The sequence below is a fragment of the Lampris incognitus genome, chromosome 12 (genome assembly GCF_029633865.1).
Source record: "Lampris incognitus isolate fLamInc1 chromosome 12, fLamInc1.hap2, whole genome shotgun sequence".
NCBI classification, from domain to species: Eukaryota; Metazoa; Chordata; class Actinopteri; order Lampriformes; family Lampridae; genus Lampris; species Lampris incognitus.
The window spans coordinates 2,349,340-2,377,178 of NC_079222.1; the positions used below are offsets into that span (position 1 = coordinate 2,349,340).

Sequence of the window (27,839 nt, forward strand, 5' to 3'; positions counted from 1 at the left end):
AATGGTAATTTTAGGTAGTAGTGAAACCCCGGTCATTCTAGTTCTTAACATGTTTACAGTATTTACATGCAGAGATAAAGGGGTGGGGGTCAAAGGTAATAGAAGGAGGGAGACTGGATCACTACTGTCGTGACAGTGACAGGGTAGGTTGGGGTAATGTGGGTGGGTGGGGGTGGGCTGATTGATTCTTCTCAGTTGTTCCACCTGGGCAGAACTGCTGCTGCCAAGGGAAATCACAAGTCAGACGAGAGACAGAGACAAAACATACAGTGGGTGTGTGTTGTGCGTACATGTGGGCAGAGAGACCTCGTGATGACGCTCTCTGCCATGCTCCTCTATGTTGTACCTAATCAGCCCTGCAAACACAATACTAAAACACTGCAGACACCAGGAAATAGTGCCTCCCAACTACTGTCGAAATGGGCCTGACTTGGCAGGCCTGGCCATCATCTCGGAGATAATTGTAGACTAATAGGATGGCTGTCGGTGGTCTGGCTACATCCTTCCCTGTGTGTCAGGCTTCTGTCCAGCCACTGTGTGTGGGCATGGCTGAGCCTGGTAGCACTTTTGTCAATGACAGGCAACAAATAGCAATGAGACACTTGTGTGCACTTAAAGTGCACCAGTTAGCGAGTCCATTTGCCAAGTTATTAAGCTACATTTGGTTTTATTTTAGGTCAGCAGTAAAGTGCACTTACTCCCTGTATGTATGTGTGTAATGGCTGAGAGACAGAGGTAGAGCGGCAGGAGAAGACAGGCACAAGTAGAGAGGCAGGAGTAGAGAGGCAGAAGTAGGAATGCCGAAGTAGAGAGGCAGAAGAAGTAGGGAGGCAGAAGAACAGAGGAAGAAGTAGAGAGGAAGAAGTAGAGAGGCAGGAGTAGAGAGTCAGGAGTAGAGAGGCAGGAGTAGAGAGGCAGAAGAAGAGAGGCAGAAGTAGAGAGGCAGGAGTAGAGAGGCAGAAGAAGAGAGGAAGAAGTAGAGAGGAAGAAGTAGAGAGGCAGAAGAAGAGAAGAAGAAGTAGAGAGGCAGAAGTACAGAGGAAGAAGTAGAGAGGCAGAAGTAGAGAGGCAGAAGTAGAGAGGCAGGAGTAGAGAGGCAGAAGAAGAGAGGAAGAAGTAGAGAGGCAGGAGTAGAGAGGCAGAAGTAGAGAGGCAGGAGTAGAGAGGCAGAAGAAGAGAGGAAGAAGTAGAGAGGCAGGAGTAGAGAGGCAGAAGAAGAGAGGTAGGAGTAGAGAGGCAGAAGTAGAGAGGCAGGAGTAGAGAGGCAGAAGTAGAGAGGAAGAAGTAGAGAGGCAAGAGTAGAGAGGCAGGAGTAGAGAGGCAGGAGTAGAGAGGTAGGAGTAGAGAGGCAGGAGTAGAAAGGCAGGAGTAGAGAGGCAGGAGTAGAGAGGCAGGAGTAGAGAGGCAGAAGTAGAGAGGCAGGAGTAGAGAGGCAGGAGTAGAGAAGCAGGAGTAGAGAGGCAGAAGTAGAGAGGCAGGAGTAGAGAGGCAGGCGTAGAGAGGCAGGAGTAGAGAGGCAGGAGTAGAGAGGCAGGAGTAGAGAGGCAGAAGTAGAGAGGCAGAAGTAGAGAGGCAGGAGTAGAGAGGCAGGAGTAGAGAGGCAGAAGTAGAGAGGCAGGAGTAGAGAGGCAGAAGAAGAGAGGAAGAAGTAGAGAGGCAGGAGTAGAGAAGCAGAAGTAGAGAGGAAGAAGTAGAGAGGCAGAAGTAGAGAGGCAGGAGTAGAGAGGCAGGAGTAGAGAGGAAGAAGTAGAGAGGCAAGAGTAGAGAGGAAGAAGTAGAGAGGCAGAAGAAGAGAGGCAGGAGTAGAGAGGAAGAAGTAGAGAGGCAGGAGTAGAGAGGAAGAAGTAGAGAGGCAGGAGTAGAGAGGCAGAAGTAGAGAGGCAGGAGTAGAGAGGCAGAAGAAGAGAGGAAGAAGTGGAGAGGCAGAAGTAGAGAGGCAGAAATAGAGAGGAAGAAGTGGAGAGGCAGGAGTAGAGAGGCAGAAGAAGAGAGGAAGAAATAGAGAGGCAGGAGTAGAGAGGCAGGAGTAGAGAGGCAGAAGAAGAGGCAGGAGTAGAGAGGCAGGAGTAGAGAGGCAGAAGAAGAGGCAGAAGTAGAGAGGCAGGAGTAGAGAGGCAGGAGTAGAGAGGCAGGAGTAGAGAGGAAGAAGTAGAGAGGCAAGAGTAGAGAGGAAGAAGTAGAGAGGCAGAAGAAGAGAGGCAGGAGTAGAGAGGAAGAAGTAGAGAGGCAGGAGTAGAGAGGAAGAAGTAGAGAGGCAGAAATAGAGAGGAAGAAGTGGAGAGGCAGGAGTAGAGAGGCAGAAGAAGAGAGGAAGAAATAGAGAGGCAGGAGTAGAGAGGCAGGAGTAGAGAGGCAGAAGAAGAGGCAGGAGTAGAGAGGCAGGAGTAGAGAGGCAGAAGAAGAGGCAGAAATAGAGAGGCAGGAGTAGAGAGGCAGGAGTAGAGAGGCAGAAGAAGAGGCAGAAGTAGAGAGGCAGGAGTAGAGAGGCAGGAGTAGAGAGGCAGAAGAAGAGAGGCAGAAATAGAGAGGCAGAAGCAGCCCTTGTTTTTCCATGCTGAGGACAGCAGGACCGTCTGCTCTGGACCTGAGCGTTCTACCTGACTTCTGACTTATCCATTCATATCAGATTTAGACCGATTACATAAACGGACAACACGGAGCAGAGCAGCACAGGAGCCAAGGGGTACAGATCAATATAAACTACCATGCCTCACCTTGAATATGGCACTGTCAACAGAAGAGGAAAAAATGAAGTGCATTTATGGTGGGGGGATAAGAAAAACAAAAAAGGCAGAAAGGAGGTGTGGGAGTGAAAATGGAAAGCAGATAGCAGCAAAGAAAGGAATAAGCAGGTAGTCATTAGCATATGTATGAAAGCAGTGGCTGGACCAGAAAGAAAGGAACACAAAAAAAATAAAAAACAAAGCTGCTGAAGGCCACAGAGTTCATGGAGGAGTCTGTATAGCATTTACTTCAGTGGGGTGGAGAGCAGAACAGAAAGGGAAGGGAAGGGTTCATCGGAGTAGACGTGGCCATATATCAGGTTGATGAGAGAGATGCGGCAGGTAAGCGGCCATGGAGACGGCCGGCCCTGTGAGTGACACCTCTGAGGATGACTTGTGTTCCTCTGTGAGTAAGATTAGAGAGGAGCAAGGAGAGGAATGTCTTACAGAGGCATTAGTGCACAGTGCTCATTAAGCCACATACAGTGTCAGCGGGGGAGAGAGGTGCCTGGAGGAGGGGGAGGGAGGGGAGGGGGGTGAGGAGTTCTATCTGAAGGAGACGGCAGAGTCACTTCCAATAAAACGAGCCTATTATGCACATGGGAAATAAGAGCAATAGGGGGCTCCTTTCTCAATTCTCCTATGGTACCATTCAACACGCACGCACAATTCAACAAACATAAAATGTGTTTAACGGCCCGCACGTATGGTGCCGCAATCACAAACGCCTGCTACTCCGTCGCCCTCAGTGCACAAGGCACATTACACATGGACATGATGGCACATTAACACTCTTCCTCCTCTCCCTCCCACGCTGCACAGCGTCAGCATCCTGCGTTCACCCACACGGGAGGGTCCGGGGCACGTAGAGAGCTGCTGGTGCACAACGTTAGCCTACATCCACAAGCTCCAGCAGGTCAAATTGACTCTGTGCGGTGAAATACTTTATCTTTCCATCAGCAGTGTTGCCTCAGTAGTATTTGTATGAAAGTATTGCAAGCACGGGCTGAAGAAAAACCATGATTGATGTGTCTGCTGCTATAATCAATAGCTAGCACACATTATCTGCACAGTCCCATGGTCCTCTCCATCTGTTACCGATGAAAGATTCTTCTGAAAGCAAATATGAAGGAAGAGCTTTACACACACACACACACACACACACACACACACACACACACACACACACACACGTACAATACCCATATGGGATCAACAGATGCTTGGCAAGCAGCAAAGTGGCTATGTTAGATAACATATGCTGCACGGTGCTGCTGAGCTCGAGTTTATCAAGGAATTATTTATGACAAGACCCATACAGAGACAAACAATAAATAAACAAATAAACAAATAAATAAGTGCATCACATCCATTGGCACAATCAAGCTGAAGGATCCCGTAAGACTGCAGATTTATTTTTCATTTTCACCACATCTCAGAGTTCATCACCTCTTTGTGAGCCGCATCGCAGTGATGAATGACCTTCACCCTCCCTTCAGCAGGTGTAAAGCCACAGCGACATCTGCCAACAGATCACATGTTTTACACAGCCGAGCTAATTAAACAAGTCCTATGCTGGCACGCGGATCTCATCACTGGGACAACAGGAGAAAGGCCCGTGCTCAATTTGTAGAGAGAATTTTGCATTAAAAAAAAAGAAGGAAACTAACAAGTGAATCCCCCATGCCATCCCCCAAGAGGAAATCAATGCATCTTAATGACAGATCATTAGTGGCTCTGTAAAGGGGAACGATTTTAGTGGAAACAACTCTGTCTCACCTGCGGACAAGGACTGGTATCACAACCGCACGCAAGTCCACCGGCCACTCGCCTTCTTGTTTTCCGCAAGATTTACGGTGAAGCATATGAGATGGCGGTCTAGCAGTAATGAGCTCGTGCAACACCACATATTTTTAATTGTTCTCTGTTGCTACATCTACTCCACACACACACCCATTTGGTATTCATGTGTCTGCTCGCTGTTGCAGAGCTGAGTTGTGTAGCTCTTCTGGTGGCTCCTTTATTTTAACTCGTGGGACGCAGGAGGGGTGACTCAAGTGGGAACCTCTGCTGCCCGAGTGTGGTCCGGCCCGAAACGCCTGGATTCTAAGTTGATACGCCTTCGGAAATATATCCACAACCATCAGCTGTTGAATGTTAATTTGTTGTGTGCTGGTTTTCATTGCTCCTCTTCTCTTGCCTTTGGCAGTAGGATGACTTATGGGGTAAGTCGGTGCTGGTGCAGATGAGGTTCTGACAGAATTACACGCTGCTTTCCTTTAAGTGCAGCTGCCGGCATGTTTCCACTGCGCGGTCACTTGTTCAGCAGGTGGAAAGGCAGGGGAATGGGACTGAGGATACGATGGGGTGCTCTCAAATCACACATGGTTAAGTATATTGTTCTGCCATATATGAAGTTTATTTTATTAAGTAAACCAAGTAAAGTTCAAGTTCAAGTGAAGTTCAAGTATGTGTACTAGTAGTATACTTGTAAGTATACTTAAGTATAAATGTGTTTAGTATATCTCTGATAAGTACTTCAGAAGTAAACTGAAAAATACACGCACTGATTTTTAGTTTAAAATAAGTATACTAATAGCACAGCTGAATAAACGACTTTTTGTTTGTAAGGGATATCTAGTTCAAATGAATAATGTAAAAATATATAGCCTGTCAAATCTAAAAATGAAGATATTTAAACAGTTAAAAAGTGCTTCACCTTCATCTTAATACACATGTTACCAAAGTCAACTGAACACTCCGTAGTATTAGCAAAGAATGTGTAATTTATCAATTTAAATTCCGTTTATCTATTTGTAAAATTAGTTCAGAATTAAACTTGAAGCCAGTGTTTGATAACTAAAATGGGGGCTCCACTAATTATTCCCTTGGCTGCAGTTAGAGATCTGAGAAAAATGCAAAACTGAATAATGCAACTAATCACCCTTCCCTTCTAGACAGTATTAGAATTATTCAAATATGAATGTATGCTAGGCTGCTTAAACCTGCTGTTTCTTAGAGCTTTGGTTTTATAGACAGTAAATATATGTGTCATAAATGCATTAATAAAATAAAATCCTTCTGCAAAATTGTTTGGCCAAGTGAGAGGATATAGATAGAGGACCCAGGATAGATCCCTGAGGAACTTGATAACTAAATTATGCTGAGGATATAGAGGTACCAAAGACAACTGAGAAATACTCAGAAAAGAATGTATAAAAATAAATAAATTTGTGTTAACCTTGGTTATCCCTTTGTATAGCTAAGAGGTATACAAAGGGATACATACATTAGGACTGTATTGTCTAAAGTGTCATTTAGTTGATACTATATGTGGTTAGATAAACTTCCAGGAGTTATTTACCTGCCATACCTTTCCATATTCCTTTAACATAAGAGAACATAAAATCAAAGATGGTCTTTGGATGGATGGGCTTTGGATGTTTTGAAAATCTATGTCTTTATGCTGAAATGTTGCATTTTGATTAAAATAAATAAATAAATCAGAAGATTTGATTTCTCAAAATGACATAGGTTCAAGTTTAGTTACTCCCATGATGTTACTAAGGTTTGTAGTGAACAAATCAGATTGGTTTCCACACTTAGGCTATTCAATTGAAGCTATTTTTGTAATTAAATACTACATAGAATAAAACGTATCAATTAATAAAATATCTTGAAAAGGCAAAATTATATCAAGCGTTAAAGAGTCGTGATCGGTTTAAGTTGGCTCATGCTTTAGCACCTATGTGGTACTGTTGAAGTCAAAGATAGGGCTGACACTGTTGATGCATTTCCTTTACCTCTGTGATGCTATGGCTCATCGGCACCTTGCTTGCAGCTCCAGCCCAGGATATTAATTTTGCTGTAGTGTCTGCATGTTGAACAGATGTCTGTTATCCAATACCGCAAGTTGGACAGGCACAAGGGAGAAGCACGTGGGTGGGTTAAAAGGCTTTCATAGTGGGAGGAGGACTTTTTTAATAAGATCTGCTTGCAACTTTGGATAGGAATCATTCAAGCGACCTGACCTCTGGATACTCTGAAAAGGAAGGGGAAGGGATTCGTGGTCACTATTAAAATGTAAGTGGAGGGACTTGGAAACGCTGGATCTGGGGTTGAAGGGACCTGGATTCCCTGGAACTGGTATGAAGGAGGGCTTACTATGTCTGGAAAATCGATGGATGAATCTGACAACTATGGATATAGGCTGGGGGGGGGCGTGGAATCTATGGAAATAGTTTGAAAGAGGGACTTAACATCTCTGGAAACTGGTTGGAGGAATAATAAGATGAGGAGGAGGGGGGATCTTGCTTCTTTGAAGGAGGAAGGGAACGTTGACATCTCTGGAAGGGAAATCTGATAAACTCTTAGTGGGTGGTAGAGAGGGACCAGTTAAAAACAAAGAAAACAAAGGTTTAAAAAAATCTACTGACTGCTGTTGGAGGGGTCTGTAGAGGGGTCCTGATTTGCAAGCCCTGGTCCATATTGAAGAGGAGGATTGATTCTTCTTAAAGTTGCAAATGGAGAATCATCCCTGCTCTATTACAACATTTTGGTCCCGTATGATTTTTTTTTGGCCTTCACAGCTCAACATGTATCGTCTGGCAATTCTAATTCCTTAAGCTCTGAATCCTGAATCTGTCAATGCCTTGCCAAGCGGTTTACAGCCCTTTTCATTTAGATTGACAATTTTTTTTGTTGTTTCGTTTTTTATTTGTTTTTTTTTTTGAGGAAGACCATATAGACATTAGAGAAAAAAAACAGCTTTTGCTCAAACCATGCTATGAAAGAGAAATGACTACATGTAACAGTAGAAATTGTTATTGTTTTTTTTGTTTTTGTTTTTTGTGTTTTTTTTGCCTCTGGAAACTTTTCAGCAATTGTAAGAATATCTGCCAACATTGCCACAACGATAAATCCATTTTTTTAGGTTTTAAGTCTGCAATATATGCACAAATATTTTCTCTCAGTTTATATTTTTTTAAGGTACTGTGGGTTGTGGGACACCTTATTCCCCGTAAACTTGCACACCAGGCAAAGTAAGGAAATCTGTACCACATTAAATAGTTTGATAAAAGGAAAAGATAAATCATGACCCTGTGATCTTGGTGTGGTTTTGTAATAAATTCATCTGCTCAATCTGTTTTTCCTCCCTCCTTTTCCCTCTCTGTCTCCTCCCTACAGGCTCTGCCATGCGGCGTCGCTGGCTAGTGGTGCAGCTGCTGATGCAGACGTGGCTGGCAGCAACTCCCACCACGAGCGAGCGTCCATGCCCCAAGAGCTGTCGCTGTGATGGAAAAATTGTCTACTGCGAGTCAAGCGCCTTTCGTGATGTCCCCAAGAACTTGTCAGGAGGCTGTCAGGGCCTGTCTTTACGGTACAACAGCCTGGCCAGTCTTAGAGCAGGCCAGTTTGTAGGCCTAAACCAACTCATCTGGCTCTACTTAGACCACAATTACATAGCTACCATTGATGGAATGGCCTTCCAGGGTGTCCGCAGGCTAAAGGAGCTTATTCTAAGCTCCAACAAAATCACAATGCTCCACAACACAACGTTCCACCCTGTTCCCAATTTGCGTAATCTGGACCTTTCTTACAACAAGTTGCAAGCCTTGCAGCCCGGGCAGTTCCAGGGTCTGCGGAAACTTCTAAGCCTTCACATACGCTCAAACTCTCTGAAAAGTATCCCAGTACGCCTGTTCCAAGACTGCCGGAATCTGGAGTTTCTGGACCTGGGTTACAACCGACTGCGTAGTATCACTCGAAATGCCTTTTCAGGCCTCGTTAAGCTCACAGAGTTGCATCTGGAACACAACCAGTTCTCAAAGATCAACTTCTCACACTTTCCCCGCCTCTACAATCTACGGGCACTATACCTGCAGTGGAACCGCATACGTTATATGAGCCAAGGCCTGACTTGGACCTGGGCCTCCATTCAAAAACTGGACTTGTCTGGAAATGACCTGACAGAAGTGGATGCTGTGGTTTACCAGTGTCTGCCTAATCTACAGACCCTCAACCTGGATTCCAATAAACTGACCAATGTCTCCCAGGAAGCAGTTTCTGCTTGGATCTCATTGACAACCATCAGCCTAGCTGGCAATGTTTGGGACTGTGGCCCTGCCATCTGCCCCCTGGTGGCCTGGCTGAGAAGCTTCAGAGGAGCAAAGGAGACCACTATGATCTGTGCTTCTCCTAAGAAAGCCCAGGGTGAGAAGGTGATGGATGCTGTTGAAGCTTTTGGTGTCTGTCATTCAAACCCAGTCACGACCCACTCTGTAAGCATTCCTCCGACCACATCTAATATTCCTGCCCAAACAGACCTTCGCCCAGCCCTTCCTGCTTCACCCACTCTTTCTGGAATGAAAGGACAAGGGTCTGTTGTTGGCCCTACATCCTCAGCCGTTACCCCACCTCTGGCCTCACCACCTGAGCAAGACTTGGAGCCTGTGTCCTTTCATAAAATTGTTGCTGGTAGTGTTGCCCTTTTCTTGTCTGTGGCAATGATCCTGCTGGTGATCTACGTGTCCTGGAAGCGTTATCCCAGCAGTGTCAAGCAGCTGCAGGAGCACTCGACTGCAGCCCGCAAACGGCGTAAGAAAGCTAGGGAGACGGAGCGCACCTTGAGCTCTCCTCTGCAGGAGTACTATGTGGACTACAAACCAACCAATTCAGAGGCCATGGATGTGCTTGTCAATGGGACCGGGCCCTGCACCTACACGATCTCAGGCTCCCGAGAATGCGAGGTATGACCCACACCACCGCCACCCCTTCTAAACAAATCTCTCCACAGCGATGCTATCAGAGGTAATTATTTACACTGCTTCTGAAAGATGACATACCTGTGGCTTGATACCGTCGTCTCTCCTTGTGGCCAGATAGTCATGGTAGGCCAGGGTGCTCCTTTGCATCTATGGATTGTCACTGGAATGAACAGCAGTGGTTTTAGTGTGGCTAGTTATGACGAGACATTTCTGTCTTTTTCAAAAAGAGGGGTTGAGCATTCCTTTAAATTATCATTATTGCATTACAACAAAAAAATCATCCAAGTGTTTAGTAGTAAAACTGGGCAGGAATACACACATATAGCTAGGACTGATTACATTCCTCCTCTGCTGAGTTTCACCTGTATAAGTTCTGCTTTTGGCTTTGTTTGTGAGAGACATCCTTGCTGGTTTTGGTACTGGTTTTTGTTTCCTTTCTTCCTCTGTACCTGCTGAAACCCAGCCTTGGGTGTTTCGTGTGTTTGCTTTATATCCATTTAGGTTTTGATGAGCCATATTGTGTGGATGAGCCATATTGTGTGGATGAGCCATATTGTGTGGATGAGCCATGTTGTGTGGACATAATAGTTGAATAATGGTAAAATTCACTCCTGGACACTGGATGTGAACACAGAAAGATACGAAGTCAGGTCAATTTTGTGTACATCACAAGTTGCAAATGTGCCTCAGGGGGCTTTACAGCAACACAACATCCTGTCCTTAGACCCTCACATCGGATAAGGAACACCTCCCAAAAAAAACCTTTAACAGGGAGAAACAAGAGGAAGACACCTCAGGGAGAGCACCAGAGGAAGACCTCTCTCCCAAAACGCACAACGCGACATGATGTTGTGTTTACATCCCTGTCAGAAAATACAGCTTGCCCTGGGCTGATGACTTCACATTTCATCTGACATAGAGGTGACTCAGGATACTTCCTGGGAAATGCCTTGTACTCATTCACCACCCATAGCACATTATATGTGAGGCCCTCTATTCTTTTCTTTTTGTTAACTTGCTCAAGTTAACTTAGCTGACTTAGTCAGCTCAGTACATCTGTTGCACGAATGCATTTACCGTGATTTGATGTAACATCACACACACACACACACACACACACATACATTTAAATGCATGCATATATATGCAGAAACACACACATACACTTACAGTGGTACTGTAGAAACAACAAGCATGTGATCGTCCCGGGAGGAGAAGTGCTCCCCCTTGCTGTGGTTCATCCATGTGAAAGTGAATGTTGTTGTGTATCTCCAGGACAACTGAATTAGACAATGATCAAGGTGCATCTTGGTCTTCCTCTTTGATTTGCTAGACCGTAGCAACATTACAACACGATGCGTTAAGCAGGCCCGGAAACACACGAGTGACCTTCTTACTCTGTCTTCTGCCAAGGCCACGCACCAGAGTGGCGTGCGTACATTTATCCAACACACACAACCAATGGACATCGAGGGTCAGAGGTCAAACATAAAATACATATTACTGCAAATAAAAACATTTGCTTTCATGTGTATCTCCATACACTACACTCCTCCCAAGAAATCTGAACCCAGTACATTTACAGTACAACAACATTTCATTTTTCCATCTTTTCAACATGACATGGTTATAACAACAACTGGGTTCTCACAGATTTAACCTATCAGGTGGCTTCACCTGCCGCTGCGCCCTCTGCTGGACACCCTCTGCAGCTGAGGAGGGAGCAGCATCACTGGGTCCTTGCTGCACAACCCTCTCAATGGATTCTGGGACGTCTACAGGCGTTGCTCCACATGCATGTGGTACATGTGGAACAACCCTCAGATCATCATCAGATCCATCTGACACATTACAGGTCTCCATCTCAGTATTGATCATTTGATTGACATGTATCTTGTACACCTTTCCATACACTTTCACAAGATATGTGACAGGACCAATGGCTTTTACAATGCACCCAGGCACCCATTTAACACCTTCCCCTCCCCTGTGGTTTCCAACCAACACCTTCTGTCTTGGTAGGAAGTGTCTGACGTGTGCCAACTTATCTGCTTGCTTGGCCTGTTGACTGTCCTGTCTCTGTTGCATGGACTCTGGGAAATTAGGTTTGGGGAGAGACAACCTGGTTTTGAATTGATGTCTGAGAAACAAGTCTGCAGGTGTTTTCCCTGTAGTAGACTGTGGTGTCCTCCTATAACAGAATAGGAGATTGTGTATGCAGTGCTGCAACGTCATGTTGCTACTCTTTCCCTTTCCACGAGCGGTTTTCAGGTTCTGCACCAAACGCTCTGCAGCCCCATTCGAAGCTGGGTGGTGAGGAGAACTCTTAATGTGTTTCACCCCATTGTTTTTCAGGAAGGTTTCAAACTCAGCAGATACACATTGTGGTCCATTATCAGACACAAGTTCATCTGGAAGACCCCAAGTGGCAAAGTATCCCCTCAAAACCTCTATGGTCTTTTCAGATGTAGTGCTACTCATCAAAGCTACTTCTGGCCACCGTGAATAGCTATCAGTGACCACTAGGAAGTTGAGCTTTCCTTCTGAGCATAATCTATGTGTATCCTCTGCCAAGGACGGTTAGGCCAGCTCCAGTTGTGAACAGGAGCTGTGGCAGGTTGGTGTCTGTTTAACTGGCATGTCTGGCAACTGTTTACCAGTGACTCTATGACAGAATCAAGGTTTGGCTACCAAAAGTGACTACAGGCTAATGCCTTCATCTTTACCCTTCCCTGGTGATTTTCATGCAATTCTCGTAACATCTGTGGTCTTAACACCTCCAGTATGATTACCCAGAAACCCACATCACACAGTCAGATTCAACAGTCAGTTCAGTGTTTCTTATGAAGTATGGCCTTCACTCATCTTCATTCAAATGCTTTGGCCAACCATTCAATGTGAAGTGCTTCACTCTCTGTAGTACTGCATCAGTCTTTGTCTGTTTTGCAATCTCTTGTGAGGACACTGGCACTTTATCCAAGAATGAGACCCTAAACACAGAACTATAATCTGAGTCTGCCTCTTGAGTCTTTAGTGGTAAACGCGGTAATGCATCCGCATTTGCATGTTGTAAGGACGGCTTGTAACCTATGTCATACTGGTATGCTGCTAAAATTAATGACCACCTCTGCAGCCTAGCTGCTGCCAGTGTAGGCCCTCCAGTCTTGGGCCCTGGTATCTTTAGGAGTGGCTTGTGGTCTGTAAGCAGAGTAACGTTTCGTCCATACAGATCGTCATTAAACTTGGTCACCCCAAAGATGATACTAAGTGCTTCTTTGTCTATCTGAGAATAGCTGACTTCTGTTTTAGTGAGTGTCCTAGACACGTAGGCTATAGGTTTCTCACCGTTGTCTGGAAACTGATGTGAAATCACGGCAACTATGCCGTAAGGCGCAGCATCACATGCCAACATTACAGGCAGCTTAGGATCATAATGTGTAAGCACCGGCGTGGATACATCTGTGCTTTAGTACGCTCAAACGCCTCTTGACATGTTCTTGTCCAACCCCACTCTTTATCTTTATGTAGGAGCCCAGTCATAGGCTTAATCTCGCTGGACAGGTTTGGTAAAACTTTGCCGTAGTAATTGAGCAAGGCTAAGGACGACCTCAATTCTGTCACATTTTTCGGCACAGGAGCTTTGTCAATAGCCTCAGTTTTCTCTTTAATTGGGCGCACACCCTCGGCATCAATTACAAGCCCGGGGTAGGCCACACTGTAGGCCACACAACCAATAGACATCGCGGGTCAGAGGTCAAATATAAAATACATATTACTGCAAGTGAAAACATTTGCTTTTGTTTGTATGTCCATACACTACAAATTTCTCCAAAACAGTATTTGCAGACTGCAACAATGTGGGAGTACCGTTTCCTTTCTCGTTTTTCCAGCCGCTACGCTCTTGTGTACCTGACGTACTGTTCTCAGATACAACATGTGTTCAATAGCAGAGTTTCCCAGGCTTTTCATTTAGTTTTCTACACCCAGACATAGACCACGCAGGATCCTACTTATGAACATGTTCTTCAACCTCAGTAGCATCTTGAATGTGTGCACATTTTCTCAAATGGATGGAGGCATTAATTAGAAAGTACAGTGCTCCCTTAGAGCAGGCGTGTTTGTGCGACATACATTCCATCTCCACATCGTACATGAAGTCCCGTTCCAACACTGAGCACCGCACTGGTTTTGTCCTGTAACAGCAGCATCCTGCACACAGTCAGCAGTGTGAATAAAATCATCCCAGGTAAATAAAGGTAACCCAACTTTCGACCAGACATGTTTCAATGTCCCTTGGAGTCCCAGTACAACTAAGTGTGGTAGAGGAGATCCAAACTGTTCAGCTGATATGTTGTCTGTAACAGTTCACTTGGCACACCGTCCATTCTTCATGGTTCACACATGGCCCACATCTGCAGGTCAACACCTGTAGGTCAATACGTGCAGGTCAATATGTGCAGGTCATCACGTGCAGGTCAACACGTGCAGGTCAATACGTGCAGGTAATCACCTGTAGGTCAACACGTGCAGGTCAATACGTGCAGGTCAACACGTGCAGGTCAACACGTGTAGGTCAATACGTGCAGGTCAACACCTGTAGGTCAATACGTGTAGGTCAATACGTGCAGGTCAACACGTGCAGGTCAACACCTGTAGGTCAATACGTGTAGGTCAATACGTGTAGGTCAATACGTGCAGGTCAACACCTGTAGGTCAATACGTGCAGGTCAACACGTGCAGGTCAACACGTGTAGGTCAATACGTGTAGGTCAATACGTGCAGGTCAACACGTGCAGGTCAACACGTGCAGGTCAACACGTGTAGGTCAATACGTGCAGGTCAACACGTGCAGGTCAACACGTGCAGGTCAACACGTGTAGGTCAATACGTGTAGGTCAATACGTGCAGGTCAACACCTGTAGGTCAATACGTGCAGGTCAACACGTGCAGGTCAACACGTGTAGGTCAATACGTGTAGGTCAATACGTGCAGGTCAACACGTGCAGGTCAACACGTGTAGGTCAATACGTGCAGGTCAACACGTGCAGGTCAACACCTGTAGGTCAATACGTGCAGGTCAACACGTGCAGGTCAACACGTGCAGGTCAACACGTGTAGGTCAATACGTGCAGGTCAACACCTGTAGGTCAATACGTGCAGGTCAACACATGCAGGTCAACACGTGTAGGTCAATACGTGCAGGTCAACACCTGTAGGTCAATACGTGCAGGTCAACACATGCAGGTCAACACGTGCAGGTCAACACCTGTAGGTCAACACGTGCAGGTCAACACGTGCAGGTCAACACGTGTAGGTCAATACGTGCAGGTCAACACCTGTAGGTCAATACGTGCAGGTCAACACATGCAGGTCAACACGTGCAGGTCAACACCTGTAGGTCAACACGTGCAGGTCAACACGTGCAGGTCAACACCTGTAGGTCAATACGTGCAGGTCAACACCTGTAGGTCAATACGTGCAGGTCAACACGTGTAGGTCAATACGTGCAGGTCAACACCTGTAGGTCAATACGTGCAGGTCAACACATGCAGGTCAACACGTGCAGGTCAACACCTGTAGGTCAACACGTGCAGGTCAACACGTGCAGGTCAACACCTGTAGGTCAATACGTGCAGGTCAACACGTGCAGGTCAACACCTGTAGGTCAACACGTGCAGGTCAACACCTGCAGGTCAACACCTGTAGGTGAACAGGAAACAGGTAACGTGCATATGTGACGTCCGTACGTACTTTACAGAAGCTCAATGGTAATTTTCTCCTCAGAGTTCATATCCAATAAATCATTTTGTTAGGTTTTAACTCTGCAATGTTGGTGTGCACAAATATGTTCTATCAATTCAGACAGTGACATGTACACATTGTACATGTACACAGTGACATGTACACAGTGACATATGCACTGCGACATACACACAGTGTATATGTATACACAGTGAGCTATAAACAATGACATGTACACAGTGGCATATACACAGTGACATGTGCATAGCGACACATACACAGTGTACATGTACACAGTAATCTGCTCAGCATGACACTGACTAAGAGTAAATCTGATGATGTATCATATTATATTATTTATATTATATTATATTATATTGCATTACATTTATCATATTATCATATTATATTATTTTATTATGTTATATTATATTATATTACATTCATCATATTATGTTACGTTATATTATATTATATTACATTCATCATATTATATTAGGTTATACCATATTGTATTTATGATATGATATGATATGATATGATATGATATGATATGATATGATATTATTTATCTATTAAGTAAACACAGCCCGGAGTGGAGAAAAAGCATCCATGAATAGAGGGCACAATACATTATTTATACTCTTTTTGTTTGAATCTGCATGTTTCCTATGAACTTCTTTTAATCAAATGATGTTAAAATCAAATGTAACATTTTCATTTCAAGCGTTTCTTGGGGGAATTAAAGTGAGAGGAACAAACACAAACACATGTAGTACTCTGTCAAAGTTACCAGCAGGAAACGGTCCGTAATGAAGAGTTCTGCTCACAAATAAAGGAACATACAGGAACATAAAGGCACATACAGGAATATTAAGGAACATAAAGGAACATAAAGGAAAAGAAAAGAAAAGAAAGGAACATAAAGGAAAATAAAGAAACATAAAGGAAAATAAAGAAACATAAAGAAAATAAAGGAAAATAAAGGAAAATAAAATAAAATAAAGGAAAATAAAGGAACATAAAGGAGAATAAATGAACATAAAATAACGTAAAGGAACACAAAGGAAATCAAAGGAACATAAAGGAGAATAAAGGAAAATAAAGGAACACAAAGGAAATCAAAGGAACATAAAGGAGAATAAAGGAACATGAAGGAAAATAAAGGAACATGAAGGAAAATAAAGGAACATGAAGGGAAATAAAGGAACATGAAGGGAAGGCAGAGACAGGGTTTCCTCTCTTGCTGCAGTGGTGTAGAGTAGACCACACCAGGTAAAAGAGATTAGGAGGAAGATGTGATGTGTGAACATCATCTGACACATCTGACAGCATAACACAACACAACACAACACAACACAATGCAACACAACGTGGTGGAACGTCATGTGAGTTTAACAATGACATGAGATGTATATTGAAAGGAAATTTAATTTCTGCGTTTGATTTATAAGAAATTGTACCTGCTCCATCTTTTTTCCATGAAACACATAAGAAGCGGGTTCAAATGGGCCCTTCCGTTTCTTACGTACTGAAAAAGTTAAGAATCTGATTGTGGATCTCAGATTTTTGATGAAACGCATGAGAAGCGGGTCTGGTTGAACACCAGCAGGAGGCAGGGGAGCAGGTTGTGCATCTCTTTCAGGCTGTCTGTGGTTACCGGCTGATTTCCTGGTTGCTTTGGGACTTCCCCGCCACATGATTAGATAATTACATAGATTCACATATGGGGTGTCTTACCAGTAGTGAAGTGATGGCCCCGGGCTCAGGGGGCAGCAGCTTCAGATCAGACCCTCGTTACAGGATGACTTACATAAATACAAACGAGGATTATTAAACAACAGCACTTTCACCAAATCCCTGGTTCTGCTTCTCTAGCATCTCTATCCCCATACAGCGAGATACTACATCCATCCCCTGTTCTCCAGCTAGATACATCCATCCCCTGTTCTCCAGCTAGATACATCCATCCCCTGTTCTCCAGCTAGATACCTCCATCCCCTGTTCTCCAGCTACATACCTCCATCCCCTGTTCTCCAGCTAGATACCTCCATCCCCTGTTCTCCAGCGAGATACATCCATCCCCTGTTCTCCAGCTAGATACATCCATCCCCTGTTCTCCAGCTAGATACATCCATCCCCTGTTCTCCAGCTAGATACCTCCATCCCCTGTTCTCCAGCTACATACCTCCATCCCCTGTTCTCCAGCTAGATACATCCATCCCCTGTTCTCCAGCTAGATACATCCATCCCCTGTTCTCCAGCTAGATACATCCATCCCCTGTTCTCCAGCTAGATACATCCATCCCCTGTTCTCCAGCGAGATACATCCATCCCCTGTTCTCCAGCTAGATACCTCCATCCCCTGTTCTCCAGCTAGATACATCCATCCCCTGTTCTCCAGCTAGATACATCCATCCCCTGTTCTCCAGCTAGATACCTCCATCCCCTGTTCTCCAGCTAGATACCTCCATCCCCTGTTCTCCAGCGAGATACAGCCACCCCCTGTTCGCCAACGAGATACATCCACCCCCTGTTCTCCAGCGAGATACATCCACCCCCTGTTCTCCAGCGAGACACATCCACCCCCTGTTCTCCAACGAGATACATCCACCCCCTGTTCTCCAGCGAGATACATCCATCCCCTGTTCTCCAACGAGACACATCCATCCCCTGTTCTCCAACGAGACACATCCATCCCCTGTTCTTCAGCGAGACACATCCATCCCCTGTTCTCCAGCGAGACACATTCATCCCCTGTTCTTCAGCGAGATACATCCATCCCCTGTTCTTCAGCGAGATACATCCATCCCCTGTTCTCCAGCTAGATACATCCATCCCCTGTTCTCCAGCGAGATACATCCATCCCCTGTTCTCCAGCGAGATACATCCATCCCCTGTTCTCCAGCTAGATACCTCCATCCCCTGTTCTCCAACTAGATACATCCATCCCCTGTTCTCCAGCTAGATACATCCATCCCCTGTTCTCCAGCTAGATACCTCCACCCCCTGTTCTCCAGCGAGACACATTCATCCCCTGTTCTTCAGCGACATACATCCATCCCCTGTTCTCCTACAATCTCAGCTTTTCTTCAGACATACCCCCCACTCTCACTGACGCCCCCCACTAACCCCCCGTGTGCCTCTGCACTCCATTGTTGAGTGATTTATTTGTTTTATTTCAATGTCTTGTAACGATGAAATGGCCGGCCCTCGTGGGCTTATCAGATGCTGTATTTTGAGCACGCATCAAATACAAATACACACTCGCACATAAAGATACATTTTGTGTAGTGAGAACACAGAAGTGCCTCTACATCTCTCTGTTGTTGAGAGCCGATTCACAAACTGACACCGAAACAAGCGCTGAGAGCTTCAGACCATCTCCTCCCATGAGTCCCTGCAGTCTTCTTCTCTGCTACTCTAACGTTATAATAATGGAACATGAGGATCACGTGATAGTATTGGGACACGTGCTGCCCTCCATGTAGCCTCCGCGTCTTTCTTAAAGGGACCGTACATGTAAAATAAATAACTTATTGGGTTACGGTGGGTTAAGAGGTCTGACCTGATAGGGTGGTGATATGTACAGACTCAATAGCAGTCTTGGAAAGTATACAGTCAACAAAAACTGTCAGAGAAGCCTTAATCATTTAAATGTACCATAATCTGCTTAGACCACACAGAAGTGGTAAAGATGTACAGTTCTGTTGGGCACCAGCACACAAGGGACTGAAAGGCAATGAGTGTGCAGATAAACTAGCAAAAAGGGCATTGCAAAAGGAAATAACAGCCTCAGTTCCACTTGGAAAAGCAGAAAAACAAACAGTGATGAAGAGGAAGACCAGAAAGGAAGGGGGTATTACTGAATACAAAAGTCTGTCATAACAAAGAACTATAAAGAAAGGAACATAAGGGAGTAAATCATAATAACAAGACTAAGATTGGGTCACACACGATTAAATGGCACTTTGTGTATAATGGGGAAAGGGGCAGTTACAAGTGTGAGAACTGTGGAGTTAAAGAAAACGCAGAACATGTTACATGTTCCGCGTTACAAAACACGTCATACATGTTACATTGTAACGTGTGGGAAGTGGAAAGAGAAAGGATACAGGATAAAGTCAGAGAGGCGGGACGGGAGTGGGACATAATGGGGATACTGGGAACAGAAGGAAGTCACTATTTACTTTCTTAAGTGGCAAAATGGTGATTGGTAGAACTTAATAGGGTAAAATGACATGCTGTTACACACTCTTGTACGGTAGGTGGCGGTATGCACCTTAAAGTTGTTTGCGATCCGCCAGTAAACCGAAAGAAGAAGAAAACAAAATGAATAACTTGCTGGGTAGGTAGCTTGTAAAAACAAGAGCCAATAAAATACTTTTGGGCATGTAATATCCATGTTTGATAGTTGTGAGTAGTGCTAAAACTATTAGTTGATTAATCGATTAGTCAGTTGACAGAACACCAAAAGATCACCATTTTGGTAATTGATGAATTGTTTTAGACACTTGTCAAGTAGAAATGCCAAACATTTGCTGCTTATAGCTACACATATGCTAGGATGTGTTTGTCTTTGTTCGATCCATCTATTAGTACTACTACTACTACTACTACTACTACTTCCATTTGCTCCCGTTAGGGGGCGCCACAGCGGATCATCCGTTTCTATCTCTTCCTGTCCTCTGCATCTTCCTCTGTCACACCAGCCACCTGCATGTCCCCCCTCACCACATCCATAAACCTCCTCTTTGGCCTTCCTCTTCTCCTCTTCCCTGGCAGCTCCATATTCAGCATCCTTCTCCCAGTATACCCAGCATCTCTCCTCCACACATGTCCAAACCATCTCCATCTTGCCTCTCTTGCTTTGTCTCCACACCGTCCAACTTGAGCTGTCCCTCTAATATACTCCTTCCTAATCCTGTCCTTCTTCATCACTCCCAGTGAAAATCTTATCATCTTCATCTCTTCCACCTCCAGCTCCTCCTCCTGTCTTTTCATCAGTGCCACTGTCTCCAAACCATACAACATAGCTGGTCTCACTACCATCTTGTAAACCTTCCCTTTAACTCTTGCTGGTACCCTTCTGTCACACATCACTCCTGACACTCTTCTCCACCCACTCCACCCTGCCTGCACTCTCTTCTTCACCTCTCTCCTGCACTCCCCGTTACTTTAGACGGTTGACCCAAGTATTTAAACTTATATGCCTTTGTCAACTGCACTCCTTGCATCCTCACCATTCCACTGTCCTCCCTCTCACTCACACATAGGTATTCCATCTTGCTCCTACTGACTTTCATTCCTCTTCTCTCCAGTGCATACCTCCCCCTCTCCAGGCTCTCCTCCACCTGCACCCTACTCTCACTACAGATTACAATGTCATCCGTGAACATCATCGTCCATGGAGACTCCTGCCTGATCTTGTCCGTCAACCTGTCCATCACCATTGCAAACAAGAAAGGGCTCAGAGCCGATCCTTGGTGTAATCCCACCTCCACCTTGAAACCATCTGTCATTCCAATCACACACCTCACCATTGTCACACTTCCCTCCTACATGTCCTGCACCACTCCTACATACTTCTCTGCAACTCCTGACTTCCTCATACAATACCACACCTCCTCTCTCGGCACTCTGTCATAAGCTTTCTCTAAATCTACAAAGACACAATGTGACTCCTTCTGGCCTCCTCTATACTTCTCCATCAACATTCTCAAAGCAAACATCACATCTGTGGTGCTCTTTCATGACATGAAACCATACTGCTGCTCGCTGATCATCACCTCTCCTCCTCTTAACCTAGCTTCTATTACTCTTTCCCATATCTTCATGTTGTGGCTGATCAACTTTATACCTCTGTAGTTGTTACAGTTCTGCACATCACCCTTGTTCTTGAAAATCGGTACCAGTATGCTTCTTCTCCACTCCCCAGGCACCCTCTCACTTTCCAAGATTGTGTTAAACAATCTAGTTAAAAACCCCACTGCCACCTCTCCTAAACACCTCCATGCCTCCACAGGTATGTCATCAGGACCAACTGCCTTTCCGCTCTTCATCCTCTTCATAGCTGCCCTCATTTCCTCCTTGCTAATCCACTGCACTTCCTGATTCACTATCCTCACATCATCCAACCTTCTCTCTCTCTCATTTTCTTCATTCATCAGCCCCTCAAAGTACTCCTTCCACCTTCTTAGCACACTCTCCTCGCTTGTCAGCACATTTCCATCTCTATCCTTGATCGCCCTAACTTGCTGCACATCCTTTGCAGCTTGGTCCCTCTGTCTAGCCAATCGGTACAAGTCCTTTTCTCCTTCCTTAGTGTCTAACCTGTCATACAACTCACCATACGCCTTTTCCTTTGCCTTTGCCACCTCTCTCTTCGCTTTATGCTGCGTCTCATTGTACTCCTGTCTACTTTCTTCATCTCTCTGACTATCCCACTTCTTCTTTGCCAACCTCTTACTCTGTATAATTTGCTGTACTTCCTCATTCGACAACCAAGTATCATTGTATTCCTTCCTCTGTCCTGATGACACACCAAGTACCTTCCTAGCTGTCTCCCTCACTATTTCTGCAGTGGTTTTCCAGCCATCTGGCAACTCTTCACTACCACCCAGTGCCTGTCTTACCTCCTGCCTGAACTCCACACAACAGTCTTCCTTCTTCAACTTCCACCATTTTATCTTCAGCTCTACCTTCACTCGCTCACTCTTCTTGGTCTCCAAAGTCATCCTACAGACCACCATCCGATGCTGCCTAGCTACGTTCTCCCCTGTCACCACCTTGCAGTCTCCAATCCCTTTTAGATCGCGCCTTCTACATAAGATATAGTCCACCTGTGTGCACTTTCCTCCACTCTTGTACGTCACCCTGTGTTCCTCCCTCTTCTTGAAATATGTATTCACCACAGCCATTTCCATCCTTTTCGCAAAATCCATCTCCATTTGTCCCTCCACATATTTCTACTTGACTCCATACCTTCCCATCACCTCCTCATCACCTCTGTTCCCTTCACCAACGTTTCCATTGAAGTTCGCTCCAATCACCACTTTCTCCTCCTTGGGTACCCTCTCCACCACGTCGTCCCCGACAGGGCATCCACACTCGATGCAGGTACGACACTCCTCTGCGCCCCAGTGTCGCACAGGAAACGCCGCCCCGAGATGGAGTCTTGCAGGAAAAGTAGCCTGTTGTCCTCCACGCCAACGCCCATGGCTACTAGTGAGCGCCGGCCTTGGCGTTTCCCGACGAGCTGAAATTGCAGTTGCGGCGACCACCAGGGAGTCACCAGGTGGTGGCGTGTGGGGGTGGGCAGGGGTGAGCGCGGACGCGCAGGGCTGCTGTTGGCTGGCCAGGAAGAACTTGTCAGCTTCTTCAGCTAGCTTGCGGCAATCGGTAATGCTGGTGTTAGCCAAAGCAGCCCGCAACTGAGCAGGCAGGTGTCGCAGAAACAGTTGGACAAAGAGGAAATCAGGTGTGTGCGCCGGTCCCAGCAGTTTCAGCATCTTGTCCATGAGCTCGGATGGCTTGCTGTCACCCAAGCCTTTCAGAGAAAAGAGGCGGTGGGCCCTCTCGGCGTCGGAAAGTTCAGAAATCTTCAAGAGGTGGTCTTTGAGACCCTTGTATTTGTCTGCCGCCGGAGGATTTGTAAGGAGACTCACCACTCTAGTTGCAGTCGAACACCCGAGCGCCGACACCACGTAGTAGTATTTAGTAGCATCATCCGTTATTTTGCGGATAGCAAACTGCGCTTCTGCCTGGGCGAACCATGTCGTTGCCGATGACTCCCAGAACTCTGGCCGTTTGAGAGAAACCGCGTTGATTTCGTCAACCATGTTCGTTTGAAAGATTGTCTCTGATAACTACCAAGAGACAAACGTCGGGGTCACCAGTGTAGAGGAGCTCAAGCAGGAGTCGTGATAACTTTCTCTTTCGGCTACACAACGTGCACCTTTTATTCCTTCCACCATTACAACAACACAAAAACCCGCTCAGCGGAAGTGTACCACTGTAAACACGAACCGAGAAAACAGCAGCTGTAAACGAACGTTCCTACCAGTCCAATAAGGGGAATTATGTATCCCTATAACCACTACAGTACCATGGATACATGTCTTACCGTGGATACATGTCGTACCGTGGATACATGTCGTACCGTGGATACATGTCTTACCGTGGATACATGTCGTACCGTGGATACATGTCTCACCGTGGATACATGTCTTACCATGGATACATGTCGTACCATGGATACATGTCTCACCGTGGATACATGTCTTACCATGGATACATGTCTTACTGTGGATACATGTCATACCATGGATACATGTCTCACCGTGGATACATGTCTTACTGTGGATACATGTCGTAACATGGATACATGTCTTACCGTGGATACATGTCTTACCGTGGATACATGTCGTACCATGGATACATGTTTTACCATGGATACATGTCTTACCGTGGATACATGTCTTACCGTGGATACATGTTTTACCGTGGATACATGTCTCCCCGTGGATACATGTCTCACCATGGATACATGTCTCACCGTGGATACATGTTTTACCGTGGATACATGTCTCACCGTGGATACATGTCTTACCGTGGATACATGTCTTACCGTGGATACATGTTTTACCGTGGATACATGTCTTACCGTGGATACATGTCGTACCATGGATACATGTTTTACCATGGATACATGTCTCACCGTGGATACATGTTTTACCGTGGATACATGTCGTACCATGGATACATGTCTCATCGTGGATACATGTCTTACCTTGGATACATGTCTCATCGTGGATACATGTCTTACCGTGGATACATGTCTCACCGTGGATACATGTCTTACCATGGATACATGTCTTACCGTGGATACATGTCCTACCGTGGATACATGTCTCACCGTGGATACATGTCTTACCGTGGATACATGTCTTACCGTGGATACATGTCTCACCGAGGATACGTCTCATCGTGGATACATGTCTTACCGTGGATACATGTCTTACCGTGGATACATGTCTCACCGTGGATACATGTCTTACCGTGGATACATGTCTTACCTTGGATACATGTCTTACCGTGAATACATGTCTTCCGTGGATACATGTCTTACCTTGGATACATGTCTTACCGTGGATACATGTCTTACCTTGGATACATGTCTTACCGTGGATACATGTCTCACCGTGGATACATGTCTTACCGTGGATACATGTCTTACCTTGGATACATGTCTCATCGTGGATACATGTCTTACCGTGGATACATGTCTTACCGTGGATACATGTCTCATCGTAGATACATGTCTCACCGTGGATACATGTCTCATCGTGGATACATGTCTCACCGTGGATACATGTCCTACCGTGGATACATGTCTCATCGTGGATACATGTCTTACCGTGGATACATGTCCTACCGTGGATACATGTCTTACCGTGGATACATGTCTCACCGTGGATACATGTCTTACCGTGGATACATGTCGTACCGTGGATACATGTCTCATCGTGGATACATGTCTCATCGTGGATACATGTCTTACCGTGGATACATGTCTCACCGTGGATACATGTCTTATCGTGGATACATGTCTTACCGTGGATACATGTCTCACCGTGGATACATGTCTTACCGTGGATACATGTCTCACCGTGGATACATGTCTTACCGTGGATACATGTCTCACCGTGGATACATGTCGTACCATGGATACATGTCTTACCGTGGATACATGTCGTACCGTGGATACATGTCTTACCGTGGATACATGTCGTACCGTGGATACATGTCGTACCGTGGATACATGTCTCACCGTGGATACATGTCTCACCGTGGATACATGTCGTACCGTGGATACGTCTCATCGTGGATACATGTCTCATCGTGGATACATGTCTCACCGTGGATACATGTCTTACCGTGGATACATGTCTCACCGTGGATACATGTCTTACCGTGGATACATGTCTCACCGTGGATACATGTCGTACCGTGGATACATGTCTCATCGTGGATACATGTCTCATCGTGGATACATGTCTTACCGTGGATACATGTCTCACCGTGGATACATGTCGTACCGTGGATACATGTCTCATCGTGGATACATGTCTCATCGTGGATACATGTCTTACCGTGGATACATGTCTCATCGTGGATACATGTCTCACCGTGGATACATGTCGTACCGTGGATACATGTCTCACCGTGGATACATGTCTCACCGTGGATACATGTCGTACCGTGGATACATGTCTCATCGTGGATACATGTCTCATCGTGGATACATGTCTTACCGTGGATACATGTCTCACCGTGGATACATGTCTTACCGTGGATACATGTCTCACCGTGGATACATGTCTCACCGTGGATACATGTCGTACCGTGGATACATGTCTCATCGTGGATACATGTCTCATCGTGGATACATGTCTTACCGTGGATACATGTCTCACCGTGGATACATGTCTCATCGTGGATACATGTCTCATCGTGGATACATGTCTTACCGTGGATACATGTCTCATCGTGGATACATGTCTCACCGTGGATACATGTCGTACCATGGATACATGTCGTACCGTGGATACATGTCGTACCGTGGATACATGTCGTACCGTGGATACATGTCGTACCGTGGATACATGTCTCATCGTGGATACATGTCTCATCGTGGATACATGTCGTACCGTGGATACATGTCGTACCGTGGATACATGTCTTACCGTGGATACATGTCGTACCGTGGATACATGTCTCACCGTGGATACATGTCGTACCGTGGATACATGTCTCATCGTGGATACATGTCTCATCGTGGATACATGTCGTACCGTGGATACATGTCTTACCGTGGATACATGTCTCATCGTGGATACATGTCGTACCGTGGATACATGTCTCACCGTGGATACATGTCTCATCGTGGATACATGTCTCACCGTGGATACATGTCGTACCATGGATACATGTCTTACCGTGGATACATGTCTTACCGTGGATACATGTCGTACCGTGGATACATGTCGTACCGTGGATACATGTCGTACCGTGGATAACATTCTGCTGGTCGGTGCAGGTGAAAGTTTCTTGACAATTCTGTGCATGTCATTGACGTGTATCCATGGTAATTCTTACAGGCATCGCGAAAAATGTGCCATTGTCAACAGCACAAGCCAACAAACAGGAAACTGGTATAACCGCTGCAGTAGGAACCGGAAGTCGGTGGACTACAGTTATGCACAGAGTCAATTTAAGCGTCGAAGACACAAAATGCATAAACTGAGATCAACATCAGCAGTGACACGGAAGACACTGAAGTACGTATTATACTAACGGTTCCTTTAGCAGGGGGAAATAGAGTAAAAAGGTAGCGTTAATGATCCCATTACTCGGCTTCAGTGTTTATGTGAGGAGAGTTCCCACTTTTAATGACAGCACCCTTAAAACCATTGATTCTGCTTCAAAAGTTCAGGAGATGGATCTCTTAGGAGCATGAGCCCTTTATTTCCAGAGCTTAGCATGGATCATTAATTCATATGAGTTCCATCATGCAACTGTGTTGGTGCCACAGGTTCACAGGCTTCCTTTAAGACTTCAGGCCACAGCATCACAGATCTGCCTGTTGCTCGGAAAGCTGGAATGTCTTTTTCTCTCTAACGACGCTAATTCCGTTTGAATTACATGGCATCCCTGCAACGCTGAGCTGCTCTTCACGTGGTTTCATCCTCTTTCAGCCCCGGGATCGACTTGACGCTGAAGGGTTGTGAGTCTGACAGGCCTTTATGCCTGCAGATCACCCGTTTCACGGATACGCTTTATTCAATCATAACTCTCCTGTCTTACTTTCATCTGTCCCTCTTCGCATCTCCTCTTACGGGCGTAGTCGGTAGTAGACTTTGCACCAGTGCTCCCGCGAGTCGACTCCTCGTCTAACCCTGCTGTTCCTCTAATTTCTTCTTCTTTTTTCACTTTCAAATCCCTCCACTTATCTTTTTATAACCCTGTCGTGTAATCCGATCTCACCTCTCCAGCTGTCATCCTCTGATGGGGAAATTTAGGGTCTCCTCTTCCACTCTCTCTCACCTCCTCCTCGTCCTCCTCCAGTGTCTTCTCGCCCTCGTCACTCCCCCCTCTGTTCACTCTCCAGCACTTCCAACTTTCTATTCATGCTCTTATCTTCATCTGACCTGCTCTGTCCTCTTTCTTCTGGACTCGCCCATCCGTCCTTGCCTGCTCCTTTGGCTATCTGAAACCAGGCGAAATAAGAGGACGTTGCTGCCGGCAGATGGGACAGTGTCTCAAATCTGCTTTCAGTGTGTCCTCTTTATTCACGCCCCCCACTCCTCCGTCTCTGTGTCCTCCACTAGCGCCATACTCCACGTCCTTTATTCTGTTTGCTAAATGTTTTACCATCCATTCAGAAAAGAAAGGAAATTATATCCAAAGCTCCTTAACCCCTCTCTCTCTCTCTCTCGCTCTCTCTCTCTCTGTCTCTGTCTCTGTCTCTGTCTCTGTCTCTGTCTCTCTCTCTCTCTCTCTCTCTCTCTCTCTCTCTCTCTCTCTCTCTCTCTCTCTCTCGCGC

General features: G+C 45.6%; 1 protein-coding gene across 1 annotated transcript in view; it reads left to right on the forward strand.

The window, feature by feature from the left end:
* The first annotated feature begins 3,075 nt into the window (after positions 1-3,075).
* Positions 3,076-27,839, forward strand: part of LOC130122120 (leucine-rich repeat transmembrane neuronal protein 4-like) — a 46,547-nt gene continuing 21,783 nt past the window's right edge. Inside the window, exons 1-2 of the mRNA XM_056291159.1 lie at positions 3,076-3,133; positions 7,911-9,472. Coding sequence (XP_056147134.1) covers positions 3,076-3,133; positions 7,911-9,472 — 1,620 coding nt within the window. The remainder of the gene's footprint in view (positions 3,134-7,910; positions 9,473-27,839) is intronic.